This window comes from Microtus pennsylvanicus, chromosome 8 (genome assembly GCF_037038515.1).
Source record: "Microtus pennsylvanicus isolate mMicPen1 chromosome 8, mMicPen1.hap1, whole genome shotgun sequence".
Classification (NCBI taxonomy): Eukaryota; Metazoa; Chordata; class Mammalia; order Rodentia; family Cricetidae; genus Microtus; species Microtus pennsylvanicus.
Genome location: NC_134586.1, coordinates 6,892,855 through 6,913,219, shown reverse-complemented (window position 1 = coordinate 6,913,219; position 20,365 = coordinate 6,892,855). Strand labels below are relative to the sequence as shown.

Here is a 20,365-nt window from a genome sequence, read left to right as displayed (position 1 = left end):
AGCTTGGACGGATTGTGGCCAAGCTCACAGTCTAAATTTAGGGTTATTTCAGGTCATGCCTTGTGTGCCCCCTAAAAACCTCGCCCCTAAGTAAGGCCAGAGCCTACGATCCTATTGATCTTGAAAGGTGTCATTCTTTTAAGGCCTGACGGGCCTGGGTAGCGCTCCACAGGGCATCAGTAGACTTCGGCATGGCTCGGCAAAGCTCGACAGTACGCCGGCAGGGCTCGGCAGAGTTCGGCAGGACCCCGGGAGGGCTCGGGCCAGGCTCCTTTGAGCACCGGCTGGGTTCGGCAGAGTTCGGCCAGGCTCGTTAGAGCTCCGGCAAGGGCTCGGCAACATTCGGGTCCCTTCGGGTGCAGGAGCCCAGCCTGCCCCCACGATCGCGGAGCGCCCGGCGGTGCGCGCTCCCCGAGACCCCAATCCTCCTGAGCCCCGCGGCCCGCCCATTGTGCCGCGGGGTTCGCCACCCCGCCGGCCGCTTGACGCAGCCGAGGCTCCGCCCCCGGCGTGACGCCAGCGTCAGGCCAGTCCCGGCGTGCTCCGCGGCTGCCCGCGGTCGAGAGCACTGAGGCATCTTCCCGTGAGCGGCCGATCGCCCGCGTCGCTGCACTGCGCACCCCGGCCGGCCACCCCGTCGCCCCCCGCCGCCCGCCCGTGCGTCCGAGCGGCCGCAGCCCTCCGCCGAGGGCGCCCCGGGACGGAAGGGTCCAGCAGCCTGCCGGCGCCCGCCGCGCTCGTGGTCGCCGTCGCCGTGGTCGTCGTGGTCGTGTCCGCCGTCGCCTGGGCCATGGCCAATTACATCCACGTCCCGCCCGGCTCGCCCGAGGTGCCGAAGCTCGACGTGACGGTGCAGGACCAGGAGGAGCAGCGCTGCCGCGACGGCGCCCTGAGCCTGCTGCGGCACCTGCGGCCGCACTGGGACCCCCGCGAGGTGACCCTGCAGGTGAGGCCGGGCGGGGACCGCGATGCCTTCCCGAAGCCCTTGGCCGCGGCAGCGACGCCCGCCCGGCCCCCCGGAGAGGCTCCCGAGGGTGGCTGCCCCTGCTCTTGTCAGCTCGGGGGTTCCTTCCTCTCCTCCCGCGGTCCTCACGGCGTTGCCCTCCCTCCCCGCGCTTCCCTCCCATCCCTGCCTTATCCAGCCTGGGATCTTCCCACATCCTCCTTGCCCAGGGAGAACTCCCTTCCAGAGCGGAATGACCGTGGACCTGCTGCCCACGCCAGGATGCTAGGGAACGCTATTCTGCGTTAGTGGAAGGCTTATTTGAGTTGGTGCTTCTACATTTTATGTAAAGTCTTAGTGACATTAATGCCCTGGGTTAGAGGAAGCTGCGACCAGAGGATATTTTCGTGAGTCAGTGTATTTAAAGACAAAAATTCTCAGGGAAAAAAAAAACCCCGAAAATCTAGGATTAAAATAACAACAAACCCTTGCAAGTTAGGATTCCTCATACCCAGAATTTATTTGGCGTGATTTGGTATTAGTTTTTGCAGTACATTTCTTTAGGAATTACCAAGATGTGCTTCCCTTTTTTCTTTGCAAACAAACAAGAAACCAAATTATTATTATTTTTTTTAACGGCTGGAGCTTATTTTAGAGTTGAGCAATAATGGTGGAACATTTATTTGGATTATTCAAGTCATCTGCTTGATTTTAATGCTAAATTGTGGGGTTTTAATTTTTTTAATATATTTATTTTTAAATTATTTTTTAATATATTTAAACCATGAGCAGTGTCTAGGGTTCAGAGCAGTTGCTGACACTTGGGACTTTCGTGAGTTTTAGTTTCGGTTCTTGCTAGAAAGGTTCTGAGCAGATTGAAGGAACCCATATGTTTTGGGGAAGAAACTTGTTAGACAAAAGACTTTGAATTTTAAAGCATGCTTGTTGACTAAGCGTAAAGGAAATAGTGGATTCAAAAATTTTTTTATATAGCTTGGAAAATTATTACATTTCCTTCAAGGAAGTGCTTTTCAAGTGGAAACATGTTTATTTGTGTATTTTTTGCAGTTCTGGGAAGGCTGTGGCTGTTGAGTCCTAGGCGAGTGCCCTAGCACTGAGCTGTGCCTGGAGCCCCCACGTTAGACTGTTATATGTGTTAACTTCCTTGAGAGGGTTTTAAGATTTAATGAGATTTATTTCTGGAAAATATCTTACTAATTAAAAGCAGTTCTGCTTCCTGGTAAACTGCAGTGTTGGCAACCATGTTGTTTTTTTAGCAGTGACTTTTAAAGTTTGAAACTTTGAAGCTTGGAATTTCTTTTGATTTACTTGTATGTAGAATAGTGATAATAGCTGTTGGATGGAGTGCTGTGTGCTGGATTGAGCTATATTCTTTTAAATCTTCGTTGCCTAGGAAACCATATTAGGTAGGTGCTATTTCCTAGTTCATGTGTTTAGTGAAGAAAAGCCAGGGTATATGTAAAAAAAAAAGGAGAAGCATAAAACTATTTTGGTTGTTGTACAGGAAATCCGGTTAAATCATGGTTTATGTGTACCAAAAAAAAAAATTTTTTTTTTTTGAGGCAAGATGGCCAGATTGGTCAGTCACCTGGCAATCCTGTTTCAGCTTCCCGTTGTGGTGGGATTATAGGTTTTTGCCCTCATTCCTGGCCTATGTTGTGACTATTATCTTTAACCTTTGGATTTGTAAATCTGAACATATGTATATTTGAAAGTGATGACATCACTTCTCCCTAGAATTGATAATTAGAAATTCATTTCCTCCTGTGCAGGCAGAACTCTTGGATCAGAAGCTGAGCCCTCAGTGAGCCAAGGTTATGGTCATTTACCTCCAGTCCTCGCCTGCTCAGTGGAGTGGACTTCACACATACTAGGGCATTACAAACTAATGATGCCTTGGGGCTTTGTTTAGTGATTCTGTTTTTGTTGTTATTTTTTATTTCCTTTAGACAGGGCCTCACTGTATAGTCCCATCTGGTCTGGAACTGGCTCTGTGGACCAGGCTGGCCTTGTCCTCCTGAGCCTTGGGCTTAAAGGTTCTTGTCACTACAGCCTGCTTGTTTAGTATTTTTTTTATGGCTAAAGTTCCTTTTGAAATTTTATCTCCCTTGAACTGTAAAGATAATATTCCTACCTTATTTCAGGAAGGGAAAAACATGTATCCGATAGCCAAAAAATAATATAATTTCCAGTCAGCTGGAATCAATAATAGCCTTTTTTTTTTGGTATGTTCCTCCCTCCCCTTTTAGTGCATGTTTATGGGGATGGAAGCCTGCGCCTAGTGCATGCTACATAGGCTTTCTACCCCTTGAGCTATGCCCCTGGCTTTTTTCCCCCTCAAACTAACTTTTTTCTTGGCTGCATGTAGTGGAGACAGGAGGATCAGGAGCTCAAAGTTGTTTCTATGTCTTCACATTAGGAATTCCAGGCCATCATAAGCTACTTGAGAGCCTGTCTTAGCACCCCATCCCCCCCAAAAAAGAAAAAGTACGTTAAAAATATTCTCTAAACAAATTGAGAGGCTTTTTGTGATAACCCTTATCTTTTCTGGTAGTTACTTCTATAATAGCAACGTGTAGAAGATGAAAAAATGTAGAAAGAGCCCAAGACCCAGAAAGAACTAGATGTGCTCTAAGTGATAGTTTCTGCTCAGAACTCAGTGGCACGTGAAATTGGTTCTTGTTTTGGATAAAGCTGCCCTTATCAGAAGTAAAAACACTGTAAGGAATGGTTTCATGAGGTTTTTGGAGTTAGATTTCTGCATAGGCAGAGTAGTTCTGAGACAGCACCAGCCAAACGCTTTCTGTTTCATACTGTCTTGTTGGAAAAAGCCCTTCTACCGCATTCTCCAGCCGCCTGTGAGGAAGACAGACAAGAGCTGCTAAGGTATTACAGTGAAACTGAGCCTGTGCCTAAGTGACAGATCCGGGAGGGACTTATCTTAGGAATTACTGCTCCTTGACCTAGAAAGGTTGTGTGTATGTGTCGTGGTTGAGCCAGGGAAGCCATGTCTGTGCAAGATGAATTCCTTAAAACACTGCCATGGCCCAGGAAAGACTGCTTTGAGCTCTCTTGAGCACATCTGCTTTTCCTTCCACTATGCTCCAGGTTTAGGAAATGGCAGAAACTCCTTTTGTTATGCAGCATCTCCTTCAGTTGAATGTGATTTTTTGACGTATCTACTTTTTGGGGGATAGTTATGTGTAAAAGATCAAAGACTTGTTTTTTCCTCTCTATTGTTATTTTCTCAGCTCTTCCTGCCTCAGCTTTACAAGTTAGCCATGCCCAGCTAATTTTTTTTCCCTTTGAAAAAGCTGGCTCTGTGTCTTAAATGTTCCATCGGATCACCTTAGGGCTTCCTGAGTACAAAAGTGTTTGAGCAGCACTTTCTCAGAAGCACGCCACTCTCAGTTCTTCTTTAGAGATCATGATAAAGCAGCCAAGGCTCCATAGGCTAGGGAGACCGCCCTTGTTAAAGAGGTTGTAAAATCAACATCTCTTAGAGGCTTGGAGGCAGCAGGCTTATCCAGCTCAGGGTCCAGGGAGAGATCCTGCTCTGATATACCTGGTGGAGCTTGATTGAGATAGATTGATGTCAGCTCTCAGCTTCCATACGCACACACTTGTATCATGCCTGCACGTGTCTGTGAACTCACACATGATGTAGTGTGACAGACACACATCCAGCAACCTCTCTATCATCTGTCTGTGCTGTAGCATCCCTGGTAGCCAGTATTAGTAAGAACGGAGAACATGGGGTTTGTGTCTGTGCCACTGCTCAAGTTTTGTTCTATTTCTTTTTGAGACGGTTTCACTCATTCTGTAGCCCAGGCTAGACTATAACTTCCAGGCAGATGGCCTACCTTAGCCTCCCAAACTCATACTATAGGTATGAGTTAGAGAACCTGCCTCCTGGCCATATTTCTTAACCTTTCTAAGCTTCATTATCCTTAGCTGTAAAATGGATCCAATAAACAATTCCTTACCCCTGAGGCTTGTGAGGGTGAAATAAATGCTAGCTCATGATAATTATGCTTCTGAGCGCTGGCTGCATAGGGCCTCAGTCAAAAACATCTGCTCTTTGAAATGCACAGCCTGAGACAAACCAGAATATGTAATGTGATGGGTTCTGAATGACTGTTCACATTTTGTCACATGCAAAGGTGGCACAAGAACGTTTTGGAAGCCTCCGATTCCTGTGACACAGGGTTGTGCCTTCCCCCAGTGCTGGTGAGTTCAGTGTGTTCACTAGGCACCCCAGCCTCGTCGATATTTCTCTTTGTTTTTGAAATCTCTGACTTTTAAGCATAAGCCAGGTTTATAATTCTAACATACAAAGTTATGGTTTTATTGTGGTTTTCCATTTGCACACCTTTTTTTTTGGCCTTGTTCATTTCTGCCTTTACCCAAATTCAGTGGTCTGTTTCCTATCTGTTCACCCATCCCCACCCACCCACCTCTGGTTTTTCAAGATAGGTTTCTCTGTATAACAGTTCTCGCTGTTCTAGAATTCAACTTTGTCGACCAGGCTGGCCTTGAACTCAAAATGATCTGCCTGCCTTTGCTTCCCAAGTGCTCCGGTTAAAGGCATCTACCACTACCACCCAGCTTCCTGTTCTGTTTCTTATGTCTTAGAAAGATAATGTACAAGGGTGGGAGAGATAATGTGCAATTGATTTTTTTTTAAAAAAGGACTATTTTTGCACTTTTGATGTAATTATTTAACTATGGTTAGGAGATTTAATTGCTAGTTACTTTCCAGATATTAACACCTGTGATTTGGCTCAAGCAAATCATTTCCTTTCCTTGGGTCATCATTGTGGTGGAGAGGATGGCTTTGTAATCTTTGGCAAGCATTTAAATCTGTACAGAAATGAATTGTTTGGAGAGTTGGTACATGCCTGAGATACCAGCATATAGGAGCTCTGGGTGGTAGGATTTTGACTTCCATGCCAGTTTGGATTTCAGTGTAACACCTGGCCCCCAAGACCTAAAAGAAACTCTAGTGAAAACACCAAAACATAGCATAGGCAGTGTGCGTATCTTAGAAAGCACTCAGGAAAACATACAAAACTCTAAACATAGTAAAGTGTGTTTCAGTGTGGTGTTTCCTATCATTCACTACCGTCATTGCTAAATGGGAGATTGAATAGAAGGAACTGTGAAGTTTCAGAGCTCAAAATGTAGCTCAGTAGTAGAGTATTTGCCTAGTGTGTGCTGCCTAGGGCTCAGTCCCAGTTTTAAGGACCAAGTTCCTAAAATTCAGTAATTGTTAATGTACTTTTAAAGTAGCGATAATGTTAATTTTTAGGTGGGTTCCTTTGTGCTATGAGTTGGAGCACAAGGCAGGCCCAGGAGAATTGGGAAGAAACTTCATAGAGGTGGGGGAATCTAATCTCAGCCTTTGTGGGAGGTAGAGGTGAATATGGGGTGCCAGGTGGTGGCAGTTGAACCCATGGTCTTGTGCATACCAGGCAAACACTGCTTTGAGCTACCCTCAACCCCTGAGCTGAGCTTTGAGGGAAGATGAGATTCTAGGCAAGGAAGAAGTATCTCACAAAGACAGTTACATAGGACCTAAGGAGTTTGGGCAGAGTAGAGGGAGTGGGGGCACTAAGAACCTGTGCCTCACTGTCTGGGAAAGCACGGGATGTTCTCCAGCAGGTGAGTTCTACTTTCTTCCTTTGTTTTAAGAGACGTGTCTCATTTCAATGCAGAGAAACATTGGTTGAGAAAAACTTGTATGGTTTTAGAGTAAAATGCCAGAGGAGGGTGTGCTGTAGAAGGAGCTGTGGGTAGGCCTGTTTTTCGTCCCACCCAGCTTCCTCATGGCTAGCTTTACACCCGAAATAACAACACACAAACTGTATTCATTTAAACACTGTCTGGTCCATTCTATCTAGCCTCTTCTTGGCCAACTCTCATATCTTGATTAACCCATTTCTATTAATGTGTGTAGCACCACAAGGTGGTGGCTTACTGGGAAGATTCTGGCCTGCATCCATCTTGGAGAGGAGAGCTATGGCGTCTGCCTCATTGTCTTCTTCCCCCCAGCATTCTGTTCTGTATACTCCACCCACCTATGTTCTGACCTATCAGTTTCTTTATTAATTAACCAATGAAAGCAACACATTGAAAGAAGACCCACCTACATCAGTGTGCTGGATTACCCACGTCCCTAGTAGCATGCACATGTGTGTGCCATGAGAAGTGTTTATCACCAGACCAGGAAGTTACTCTGCCAAACAGTTAGTTTAGTAGAAAACTATTCGTGAGCCGGTAGGTTTTCCTCTATCTCCGTCCTGGCGGAGATGACTCTCCTTGGATCCCATGATTCAGGATGCTTTAATCTTAAAGTCTTCCATTTACCACACATGGTCATGATGGATTGTATCTAAGAGTTGTCAAACTTTGGGAGTCATTTGACTCCGAGTAGTTTATTTTAGGCCTATTTAAGCGAAGTGCAATTTGGTGAAAACTTTCCTGGTGATAATTAACTGAATCCCATGTGCACAATAAAGCACAGAGTAAGCCCAACAAAGATCAGACGTGCTGAGTGGTGGCGGCGCACACCTTTAATTCCAGTGCTCAGGAGGCAGAGGCAGGCAGATCTCTATGAGTTTGAGGCCTGTGGAACAAGTTACAGGGCATGCTCTAAAGCTACAGAGAAACCCTTTCTCAAAAAACCAAAAGAAAAAAAAATCAGACATGACTTCATCGAGTCTCTCTGTAAAGTACATGTGACTCCATAGAGGTGGGTTCTATAGATTGACCACACGTGACACCTATAAAGATGGGTTCTATAGACACCTTTCAACAACATAGGTTGTATAGATTAACTGAGCAAAACAAGTTTACAGTAAGGGTCTGGGGGAGGATTCAGTGTGGTCTGTGGCTGTATAAATAGCACCAAGGTCACTAGGCTGTTAACCGCCGGTCAGCCTTCTGGGTTCTGCATCCCTTCCTTTGAGTCTCATCTGTTCAACATCCCAGGTTCCCCAGTGTTTATCTGTGAGAACGAGGGCCTCCATGCTTCCTATACAATGGGACTCCGGCATAAATGTGACTTTGAATAAATGATAACCTTGGATGGATTTAGAAGAACCCAGTGACTACCACACACTAATAGAATGTCGGGTAGATACTGTGGGCTGAGACAAGTTTAATTTTACTTGTGCATATTTCTGTGTGTATGCCATGTGTGTACAGGTACCTGTGAAGGGCAGAAGGTGGCGTTACATTCCTGGAGCTGTCTGGGTTCTGGGAACAAAACTCTTGTTCAGTAGAAGATCTGCTCTTAACTGCTGCTGTCTCCGGCCCACAGGACAGTTTACACATTGAGTTAAGGGCTGGCTAGATTACTCAGTTGATGAGGAAGGCTCTTACTTGCTGCTAAGCCTCTTGAACTGAGTTTGAATCCTAGAATCCATGTGTTTGGAAGGAGAGGACTAACTCCTGCAGACTGGTTTATGACCTTTATATGTGTGTGTGTGCACTCACAGATGGTTTTAAAAACAGTTTTTGAAAAAAAAAAAGAGTTGCATTAAGATGGGATAAGAGGGACTGGATAGATGGCTCAGCTGTTAAAAGCACTTGTTTGTTTTCCCAGAGATCCTGTGTTTGATTCCCAGCACCCACATTCCACCTCACAGCTATCCATAACTCTAATCTCAGAGGATATGAAACTTCCCTTTTGGCCTCCTGTGGGCACAAGGCACACACATGTGCACAGACATGCACAGCAGGCAAAACACCTATACGAGTCAATCAACTTTTAAAAAAATTTTTTTTTTTTTTTGTTTTTCGAGACAGGGTTTCTCTGTGGCTTTGGAGCCTGTCCTGGAACTAGCTCTGTAGACCAGGCTGGTCTCGAACTCACAGAGATCCACCTGCCTCTGCTTTCCGAGTGCTGGGATTAAAGGCGTGCGCCACCACCGCCCGGCCAACTTTTTAAAAAATTAAGAAAAGATAGTATAAGATCAGGGCTAGAAGATGTCTTAGCCGGTAAAGCTCTTGGCTAAAATGCTTGCTGTGTTAAGTGTGGCCTGGAGTTTTGACCTGCAGCATCTGTAGAAGTGTTGAGTGCACACGTAGACCTGCTTGTGATCCTAACAATCGGAAGGTTGAGGTGACTAGCTCTGTGAGTTCAGCAGAGGAGTGCCTGAGGACGGTCAGGCTTGGGCCTCTCCATGTGTTTTTGCGTATGTGTGAACACACACACGTACACGGCATGCAACAAGGAATTGCCCCGAGAACCTTGTTTTATGTTTAAAAGTGCGTGCTTTGTCAGGTGGTGTCTTTGTGTATGCATCTCTGAAAGGAAGCTGGGCAAGTGACTCTGCTCACCTGGGTTGTTAAACTCAGGAGGTGGGGAGGGTGCTTGAGTTCAGGAGTCCAAAGCCTGCCTACCCACACAGCAAGATCACTTCTTAAAAGTAAGTTTGAGAAAAACCTCATGAAGCAAACTGTATTGTGCAGACCTAAACTCTGGGCAAGAGATAAAATATTGCCAGCAACTTAGACTTTCTCTGTTTCCTTTCTGGTCTAACCCTTGCCCTCCATTTTGAGTGCCGACCACCATGGTAGCAGTACTTTCTCTTTCTCCTCCTTCCGTTCCTGAAAATGGATCGGAGTTTTTGGATTAGTTCTTTTTCACAAGTTAAGTTCCTAGATAAAATAGTCACCTATGCATCATTTTATAAGAGTCTTCATAAACACCGTCATCTCACTAAAAATATCCAGAGTTAAACCTTAAGAGTAGAAAGGAAGGACTACTTTCTGCATACCTACATGATTAATCTTAGTTTTTTTGTGTGTTTTTGTTTTACTGTGATCTACTCAAACATTTTACAAGAGTTATACCCTATACTCATGTATACAGTTTCACATTAAAAATATCTGGGTGGTGGTATAGGTCTTTAATCCTAGCACTTGGGAGGCAGAGGCGGATAGATTGCTGTGAGTTCGAGGCCAGACTAGTCTACAAAGCAAGTTCCAGGACAGCCAGGGATACACAGAGAAACCCTGTCTTCAAAAACAAAACAACAGCAACAACAACAACAAACCCTTTCAATTACATTTAATTTATTGCATGAGGACAGGCAGGTATCGGATCTTTCCTGCTCTCATGTGGTCCTTGGGGAACTGAACTTGGGTCCTCAGGCTTGGCAGCAAGTACTTTTAATTACCTATTGAGCCATCTTGCTATTTCCTTGTCTTTTTACTAGCATTTTATAAGAATTTATTCATGTATGATAGCTGCAAACATTTGATTGTGTAAAAAAACCAGGTAATTTACCAGGTGTGGTGGTATATGCCTTTAATCTCAACACTGTGAAGGCGGAGGCTGTGAGTTTGATGCCAGCCTGGTCTACATTGTGAGTTCCAGGACAACCAGAGCTATGTAGAGAGAGACTCAAAAAATGGGCGTGAGGAGGGGTGGGGTGGGCCACTAACTGTAATTTATGTTTCCTTGTGACAGGTCATATGCTCTTGAGCCTAAGACCCTCTTGCCTCTACCTCCCAAATACTGGGATGTCAGGCATTGGATGCATAGCTTGTCTTTTTATTTATTTATTAAACTGTTTTAGTTTTGTAGTAGTTAAAATAATATTCTAGTTCTGACTACCTGCATGTATATTTGTTACTTTGATGAATTTTTTGAGTATTTCCATAGGGTAAATTCTTACTGGAATGGAAAAGTGATAAACTATGTGTCAGGGTTTTCTGGAAAGTGAAGTTCAAGTGGCTTATGTGACAGCTAGCGGGTCTGCAGTTCCTAGGACGGCAGCATGAAACTCGGGTGGAGCTTGATAGTGCAGTCTCGAAACAGAATTTGTTCAGCGTTGTTTATTTTTGTTTTATGGTTCTTCTTCTGATTAGATGAGGTCTTACCCATGTTATATAGAATAATAAGTCAACTAATTGTGTGTGTTTCCCCATGGACAGTACATTTTCATAGTGACACTGAAAAGATAGGTGGAGTTTAATCACTCTGCCAAGATGTGGGCCATAGTAAACAGCTGAGCTTTTGATTCTTATGAAGCCAGGCTTCACACAACTCAGCTACTGTACCTAGTCAGGGTGTTCTATTTTAAGTGCACAGAAGAAAAACACAGGTAGGTCCCTTCCAAAATCTGGGCAATTCTATTCATTTTACCAGCTTGCACTTCCTGGAATGAGATTGCAGCATGCTGGCATGTCACAGCTGTCAAAGACTCTTCACTAGTGAGTTTTGGGTTCCCTGTTAGCCCAGCCATAACTGACTTATAAACTATGAAAATGTACTCAAATTTGGCCTACAAAATAACCCACAAAATAAGTTAACTCTACACATATGTGTGTATAAATGGAAATTATCTTACTCTGTAGTTCAGGCTTGCCTATAACTCACTGTGTAGCTTGTCTCAGTTGATTTAGAAAAAGAGGCAGCTCCTATGTCCTTGGTCACCATCCCCCCCCCCCCCAGTTGTAGTAGTTTTGGTAAGCAGGGAGCTGCCAGGCAAATACAGTTTTTCTCCATTGTGATGGTTCTGGGATTTTGTTTGACTGAGTCCACATCCATTCCTGCTTTGCCTTTGGTATCCATTCCTAGTCAGCCTGTGTCCTTTTCCTCGGATAGTGTGGCTAATGGCCAGGGAGTCAAGCACTTTCTCAGTGTTTTGCACACTCTGTAGATACAGTGACAGAACGCTTCTGCAGTTGATCATATCACTGCTGGGTTCTGCTCACCTTGGAATCCTGTTAGCAGTTGTCAGTGTTGTGACAGGACAGCCCTCAGTGCTGGGGATCAGCGCGCTCTCTGTCCCAGTTCTTTCTCCAGGTAGTGACTGGGCTCGTGTTGCTGACCTAGACATTTGAGTCATAGACAGCATCAGGGTTACATGGGCTCCATTACTCTGGGTTTAGATAAATAGGACAGCTTTACTAACGACATGGTTTTCTCTTCCTACAAATGGATGATTTCTGTGTTTGAGTTCAGAACCACAAACCATTGAAAAGTGAACAATTTCCGCCCCTCAGTGATGAGGCTCCCCTCCTTTTTGCTGCATCCTCTCCGATTTCTGTGGGCATGTTCCGGGGTTCCTCGTTGATGTAACTGATCTGTGTGTGGCATTCTCTTCTCTCCTACTTTTAACTGAAATGCTGTCATGTGCAGGGCATGATGCCCTGCACAGTCTCTGTCGAGTGCCCACGTGCTTTCTTTTCTTTAGGTGTTTTTGATCCAAGATTGTTTGAGTCCACAGATACACAGCTCTTTCTCTGTGTATAAATTTTATACAACTACATGTTTGTGTACACATGTATTTTCTTTCAGATAATAAGATGTGACTGGAGAGATGGCTTAGTGGTGGAAAGCTCTTGTTGCTTTTCCAGAGGATTCAGCAGGTTCAATTCCTAGCACCCACATGGCAGCTCACAACCATCTGTACTCCAGTTGTAGGGGATCTGATGTCCTCTTCTCATCCTGTACAGGCACTAGACACATTCATGGTGCATAGACATATATGCACATAAAACACTTATACATATAAAATAATTAAAAATAAGAAAACTAGAGACAGGGGCATGATGGCATGTCTGTAATCTCAGCAGTGAGGAAGTAGAGGTGGATGATGGAGTTCAAGGCCGTCCTTAGCCACATAGTACAAGGCCAACCTGGGCTACATTAGACCGTATCTGAAGCACACAGACAAACTTAATATTTTCAGTGTATTCATATTTTGTTATTTGATGGAGGAAGTTAGCTCCTACTACAGTTATTGAGGTATATGCATTAATTTTGAAAATTTGAACATTAAACCACCTTTGCATTCCTAGAGTAAATCAGATTTAGTTGAGATGTCACATTGTTTTTATATGTTTCTGTACTGATTATTAATTTAAGAGTTTTGATCTTTTTTCTTTTGAGACAAGGTCAGCACAGGTTGGCCTCCAGCTTATGGTCCGGCATTACAGTCCTGTGCTCCGGTCACACCCATCTCACGGCTGCTCATGAGACACTTGTGTTGTTTCCCTTTGTAGTGTCTGGCTGAGATTTGTTTTTTATTTAAAAGTGTTGCTCCTAATGATATATGTGTAAAAATCTGTTGTATGTGTTGCATAGAAGTTTGTAGTGGGAGCTGTGGGCTGCATTCCTGCCACCCAGCTCCCGGCCGCCTGGCTAGCTTATGCCCCAAAATAACAACACGGAAGCTGTATTCTTTTAAACACTGCTTGGCTCATTTCTATTAATGTGTGTAGCACCGAGGTGCGCTTACCGGGAAGATTCTAGCCTACGTCCATCCTGGGTTGGAGCTTCATTGTGTCTGCCCAGGAGAGGGGAGCATGGCATCTGAGCTCACTTCCTCTTCCTCCCAGCATTCTGTTCTTTTTACTCCACCCACCTATGTTCTAACCTATCAGGGCCAAGCAGTTTCTTTATTAGTTAAACCAATGACCTTCCTCCATCAGAAGTTATCTTAATTCCCTTTATTGTTTTCTTCCTCCTGTCCCCTCCTCTCCCTCCCTCCTTCCTTTTTTAGCTTCCTGGTTTCTCTCTTTCAGTCTGTCTTTTTTCATTCACCAGTAGCCTGGGCTATTCTTGAACTTGGGGTCCCTCCTGCCATCCTTTGTGCTGAAATCTACAGGTATGCACCACAACTGCCAGTTTACTCCTAGCTTGTTGAGCTGTAAGGCTAGATCCCTTTGTGTGTGTGTGTGTGAGTGATGCCTGGAGGGTCGAATCGAGGCCATTTCTGCATGTTAGGTGTATAGTGTACCGCTAATTTATACCCTTCACTTGTAGTTCCTTGCCCTTTTCTAATACATTAAGCTTAGTTATTATCTCTTACTTTGCTTATATGTCCTTTGCTGTGTATAGACTAAGGCAGTCTCTCATGCAGTCTGCTCTACTTTTCTCATCTTGTAGGATTGGCCATGGGCCTGTCATACTTTCTTACACCGGCCACACGACCTGTGCTGAACTTGTCACTGTCTGTGGTGATCTTTCCGTTCAGACTCAGCCTGTGCGTCTGTGTGATGTTTAAGCATGTAAGTCATTGATATCACCTTGCCAACTTCTAGGAGGACAGAAACAACCTAGTAAGTCTGTCTTCTGTTGGTCGGTGACAGTTCTTTATGCTGAGCACAGGAATATGTGCAGGTATCTGCTGGTAAGAGGTATCTGCTCTGTGCAGGGGCTGACAGCCCCTACGGAAGCTTGCATGGCTTGTCTCCTTTCCCACCTGTCACGTTCTGTTCAGCGCCTGACTGCTCATTTTGCTCGCTGTGGTGACACCAACAGCAGGATGCAGTGGACAGACGCTCACACTTCTGCTGTTCAGTCTGACATGTTTCTGAATTGCCCCCAGCTAATGTCTCCTCAGACGATTTGAATGTGCATTTGATTCATTTCTAAAACAGGTAAACATTGGGATAAATAACAAAATTAACTTCAACTATTTCCTACTTGGAGGTCTATGTGCATATTTTGTTTCTGTCTAGCTCACTTCCAGCTATTTGAGAAACTGCTCTTGAATGTTAAGCTTTAGGCCTTACGGAGGCCCTCTTTATAATCCAGCCAGTCATTTGGTCAGATCATACAGCTTTTGAGAGGAGGTTGTCGAGTTGGATATGGTGTGTGTTCTTTGGGTATCCTTGATCAGTTTCATCGAAGCATTTTTCTCTGCCTTTTGAAAATCAGCACTTGAGAGGCATGTTTATTGCCAACAATTATTAGGGCATTTTATCTATCTGGTTTTGCCATGTACACAATTGAAAGTATTGGTACCTCCAGATATAGATGCCAAAGCTTGGTGAACTGAGGTCTTTATGACCAGTCTTAGTTATATTTCACAAGGATGTACTTTCTCTCTGGGTGTCTGCACCAGCTTTCTATTAGCACAGTAAGTACCAACTAGTTTGATGATGTGGGATATTCTGCTGTTTATGTGTTGCTCTTATTGGTTAGTAAATAAAGCTACTTTGGCCTATGGTAGGGCAGAATATAGCCAGGCTGGAAGAGATATATAGAGAGAGTAGGCAGAGTTAAGGAAACGCCATGTAGCTGTCAGAGGAGAAGGATTCTGTTAAGCCATAGCTTTGTGGCAATACATAGACTAATAGAAATGGATTAATTTAAGGTGTAAGAGTTAGTATAACTAAAAAACCTGAGCTAATAGGCAGAGCAGCATTGTGAATTACTGTGTTCTTATGCATTTAGTACAATTACATACATTTTTTCTTTCCTCTTCCCAAAACTGTGTGTGTGTGTGTGTGTGTGCGTGCGTGCGTGTGTGTGTGTGTGTGTGTGTATAGAGGGATTATAGGGTAGGTGGGAGAGTGTGAGATGGTTTCACTCTGGCTTAGAGCTCGCTATATAACCCAGACTAGCCTTGAACTCAGGATCCTCCTGAGTGCTGATATTACAATGTTGAGTCATCACACCTGGCCTTTCTTAGATATCTGAGACAATACTCTTTAGTATATTTTGTGTGTATATGTGGGTAAAGACATGCTGTAACCTATGAGCAGAGGTCAGGGACAGCTGTCAGTTACACTCTCCTTTCCCTACTAGCTTCTGGAATTGGACTCTTGTGTCAGATGTGCTATTAAATGCTCTCACCCTCTGAGCCATTTTGCTGACTAGAAATATAATTTTTTTTGTCAGTTTTTTAAGCTTCTAAGCACTGAGTCTTCTTCCCTCCTCCTTTGTCATACTGTTATCTGTGCATATCAAGATTGTCCATCTTCTCAAGTGGGCTAACTCACTGGTGCTTGTCAGGTCCTTCCCCTGTATACAGCTGGGGATCACAGGGCTTGCCTGATAAGGAAGCACTTCATTTCTGAGCTGTGGTCCCACGTTCTCCAAACAGATTTTTGATGTTAAAAAGCAGGTATTTTTCTTCTGTTTTTCCTGGGTTTTGGAGATTGAGCCCAGGAATTGGTGTGTGCCATCCCCACTAAGCTATACCCAAACCCTTGGTGTTTGCAGTTACCCTTTTATTCACCTACCGAGTTATCTGCAGTCCTATCCTTAGAACTGCATAGTCGAATTTCTCTGTCTTTTCTGCTTTCCCTGGCAGCTCTTCACAGATGGGATCACAAATAAGCTCATTGCCTGCTACGTGGGTGATACCATGGAAGATGTGGTTCTGGTGAGAATTTACGGCAACAAGACTGAGCTGCTAGTCGACCGCGATGAAGAAGTGAAAAGTTTCCGCGTGCTGCAGGCTCATGGCTGTGCACCTCAGCTCTACTGTACCTTTAATAATGGACTGTGCTATGAGTTTATACAAGGAGAAGCTTTGGACCCACAGCATGTCTGCAACCCAGCTATTTTCAGGTAGTTGCCTTTTCTAAATATTTCCCTTAGAAAAATAATAGTATGTTTACTAAGGAAATACATTAAAATTTTTAAGATCACATTTCTTGGTGTGTGGGTTGTGGAGAGAGGTGTGTGGGTTGTGGAGAGAGGTGTGTGGGTACGAGTTTGGGTGTTTTGTGCTGCAGCACATTTCTAGTGTCAGGACAACTTGGTGGGGTGCGTTCTCTCCCTTCACTGTGCCTCTTTGGAATCAGATTCAGGCCATTTGCAAGTTCTTATGTGTTTTTAACAGCTGGGTGTGGTAGTCCATATAGGTAATCCCAGGAAGATCTGTTCAGGGTCATCCTCACCCACCTAGAGAGTTTGATGTCAGCCTGGGCTACATGAGACCTTGTGCCCCTACCCTCAAGAAACTTAGTTCTTGAACACCCAGCTGTAGTAAGAATGGCAGGCTGCTTCCCACCACCCAGCTAGCTTTACCCAAATTAATTACACAGAAACTGTATTCTTTTAAACACTGCCTGGCCCATTAGTTCCAGCCTCTTACTGGCTAATTCTCACATCTCGATTAACCCATTTCTAATAATCTGTGTAACATTACAAGGTGGCTTACCAGGAAAGATCTTAACCTGTGTCTGTCTGGAGTGGGAGAATTATGGCGACTGCCTGACTCAGCTTTCTTTCTCCCAGGATTCTGTTCAGTCTACTCTGCCTACCTAATTTTCTGTCCTATTAAAGGGCCAAGGCAGTCTCTTTATTAACCAATGAAATTAACACAAAACAGAAGACTCTCCCCCATCATTTCCCCTTTTTCTGTTTAAACAAAAAAGAAAGGCTTTCACTTTAACATAGTAAGATTACATATAACAAAACAGTTATCAAGCAAGAATTACAGTTAACAATATTTATATCTATTTTATCTTTTATCATAACTAAGGAAAACTATAATTATCTATCCATTCTTCAACTCCATCAAAGACTCCAGAAGGATATAATATAATATTACCCAAGTAAACAAGAAATAAGAAACTTCAAACTCTAGAAATGACAGAGACATCTTGCTGCCTGGACAGTCACCAAAGTTCTTTTGTACTGCTGGGGCATCCATCTTCAGCCTTCAGGTCCATAGTATCCAGCAGACATTTTCATGAAGCAGGACATTCCAAAGACAGTTCAGTCACTTTCTGCTGTGTCCTGCAGAATGTCTCGCAGACTCTTTCATGAATCAGGAACCACAAAAGACCATCTCAACTTTAGGCAAGTTCAGCAGTCCTCTCTCTGCGGGTTCTCTGTGTCTAGTTCATGCATCAGTCCAGGCAAGGTCAGTTTCTTGCCCAAATGACTATCAAACTCCATAAGGAGCCTCTTCGATGCCCATCTTCCTCTTGAAGTAGATTGGTGCTGCCAGGAGCAGACATGTCTCACTGTCATGAAAAACCCTAAGTTATTAAAACATTAAATGCCATATTCTGCAGTCTTTGAAAGATATGAAGAATGCCTATTCAACTAAAATATATATACATATATCTAGAAAATCTAACTAACATGACCACAAACTTGACTATTATTAATGATTATCCATTAACAACCTATATACATTACATTTTTACATGAACTACACAATCACAATACTTTAGTCAAGGTCAGAAATACATATACATATAACAAAATTGACTTTAAAATCTATACCAATGCAAATTATTCATATCTATATCATATCCCCTTTAAATGTAAAAGAACATTTATAAACAATATTTGGGAATATGGACGTAGTTATTTCTCTCCAAACTGCTTTGTGCTGAATGGGGGTGCTGTTAATCAGGTCTTTCATGGTATAACCTGGGTGCTCAGACTTTTGATTAATTGTCTGATCCGTGTTTATCAGTATCTGTGTTAGAAGTTGAAACACATTAGAACATAAAGAATATCAAGTGGATATCTTATTTTAGCTGCCAATATGGTGATTGCAGGTAGATTCAACTAGAGTAAGATTACATATAACAAAACAGTTATCAAGCAAGAATTACAGTTAACAATATTTAACTGTGGGCAAGGTAAATGATGTCTTGTTAAAGAGCCTTACAACGAACCCTTCCTGAATGGAGTCCATGGGTTTTATTTTAAAAAATTTCAAATGAAAACTGATTAGAAATGAAGTGTGCCCAATCATTTGCCTGTGCTGAAACTGCCTGAAATTCTGTTAAATGGTATACAGTTTTATTCTCTTTGGGGGAAGGGGGTTGTTGTTGTTTGCTTGCTTTTTGTTTATAGTTTTTTTTTTTTGAGACAGCATTTCTCTCTGTAAATGCCCTCGCTACCCTACCCAGAACTTGCTCTGTAGACTAGGTTGGCCTTGAACTCAGAGGTCCGCTAGTCTCTGCCTCCCAAGTGGTGTGTCCCACCACTCCCAACAATGTTTTTGTTTTTTAAGTTATACTATTAATTTAAATATATTTAAATTTTATTTTGTAACACTGTAAGACTTTGTAGCAGGTATAATTCTAAAAGTATCAGAGTTCTTTACTAAAGTTGGAGACTAACATTGGAATACTTAGGAACTTTGTAGTGTCTAATTTAATAAAATTGATGCAAAATAGCCCTATGAATAAGATATTGATAAGCCTGCTTAAGTAAATGAGAAACTAAGGCATAAAAACATTTCAGTCATTAACTTTTGATCCACCTGTAGATGCTGAAGAAATACCATTGATGGGTGACTAAGTCCTTATGTATTAGAATAGAATGTAAAGGAAAGTGGTGTAGGAGGGGTCTTCTTTCTATGTGCTACTTTCATTGGTTGAATAAAGAAAATGGCCTTGGCCTTTTGATAGGGCAGCCCTTTAGGTGGGCGGAGTAGACAGAACAGGATGCTGAGGAGAAGGGAAGTGTGGCAGACGCCATGGCTCTCCTCTCTGAGACGGACACTGGTTAGACTCACGCCGGTAAGCCACAGTCAAGTGGTTGTACAGATTATTAGAAATGGGTTGAATCAAGATGTGAGAGTTAGCCAATAAGAGGTTAGAACTAGTGGGCCAGGCAGTGTTTAATTAATACAGTTTCCATGTGGTTATTTTGAGGGTTAAGCTAGCTGGGTGGCGGGACATAGCCCGCTGCTCCTCATTACCACAGGAAAGCAGGGCTTAGTTGTGCTGCATAGAAAACTTGACATTGTTGGACTTGAAGGGGGCAGGCAGAGTGAGTGCAGACCACCAGACTGTTCTGTTACCATTTTAGCAGTCACAATTACATAGTAATTCAGCAGCTACAGGGTTTCTTTACTAAGGAAACTGTAATCTTTTTGAGCAACCTCAAGTGGAAAGAATAGATTGTTTACAAAGTTCTTCCTTAATGTCATTGAGTGACTGATTTTAAACTTCCTCCTATGTACTGACCAAGTTTGGGTGCTCAGTTGAGCCCCTTGTATGAGATGACAGGCGTCTAGAACATGTGTGCCTTCCACCTCCAGTTGTCTGTGTTACTTATTTCCACACACAGTATGAACACCTCCAAAACTATTAGACTGTACTCTTGAGCATCTGAGTACATGTTGAGTACAGTCCACCATTGTGGATAAGTCTGGCCCACAGATAGCGCGTGATAGTGCGTGGAGGACAGAGAGAAAGCAGCTGGGGTGGGGAAGGCTGCATCATGGCTCTTCTGTGAAGTAGTATTTGTGTAGAGATTGTGTAGGACTTGGTGTGTAGCAAGGTGTAACTTGGTGAGATTATTTTTTTTCCTCACTCATTTTGGTTTTGCTTGGTTGAGTTCATGGATATGGGACCTACAGAGATGGAAGGCTGACTACAGTTTTTAGTCTTATGTAAAGGTTTGCCAAAGCTAATTTTAGTACTTATATAATTTATAATTATGTTTGATTAAAATGGTTTTACTTAATATCTACTCCTTTAGAACTTACGTGAATGATACGATCTAGGTCTTATACTCAGCACGCAGGTAGAGTAGTGTGTACTGGTAGAAACCATCAGCTGGCTGCTGGTGGTACACGCCTGTAATCCCAGCACTCGGGAGGCAAAGACAGGCTGATCTCTTTGAGTTCCAGGCCAGCCTGGTCTACAGAGCGAGTTCCAGGACAG

General features: G+C 43.5%; 1 protein-coding gene across 1 annotated transcript in view; it reads left to right on the top strand.

The window, feature by feature from the left end:
* Positions 1-542: 542 nt before the first annotated feature.
* Positions 543-20,365, top strand: part of Etnk1 (ethanolamine kinase 1) — a 57,345-nt gene continuing 37,522 nt past the window's right edge. The window contains exons 1-2 of the mRNA XM_075982325.1: positions 543-946; positions 16,030-16,289. Of these exons, the coding sequence (XP_075838440.1) occupies positions 791-946; positions 16,030-16,289 (416 nt within the window). The 5' untranslated portion in view covers positions 543-790. The remainder of the gene's footprint in view (positions 947-16,029; positions 16,290-20,365) is intronic.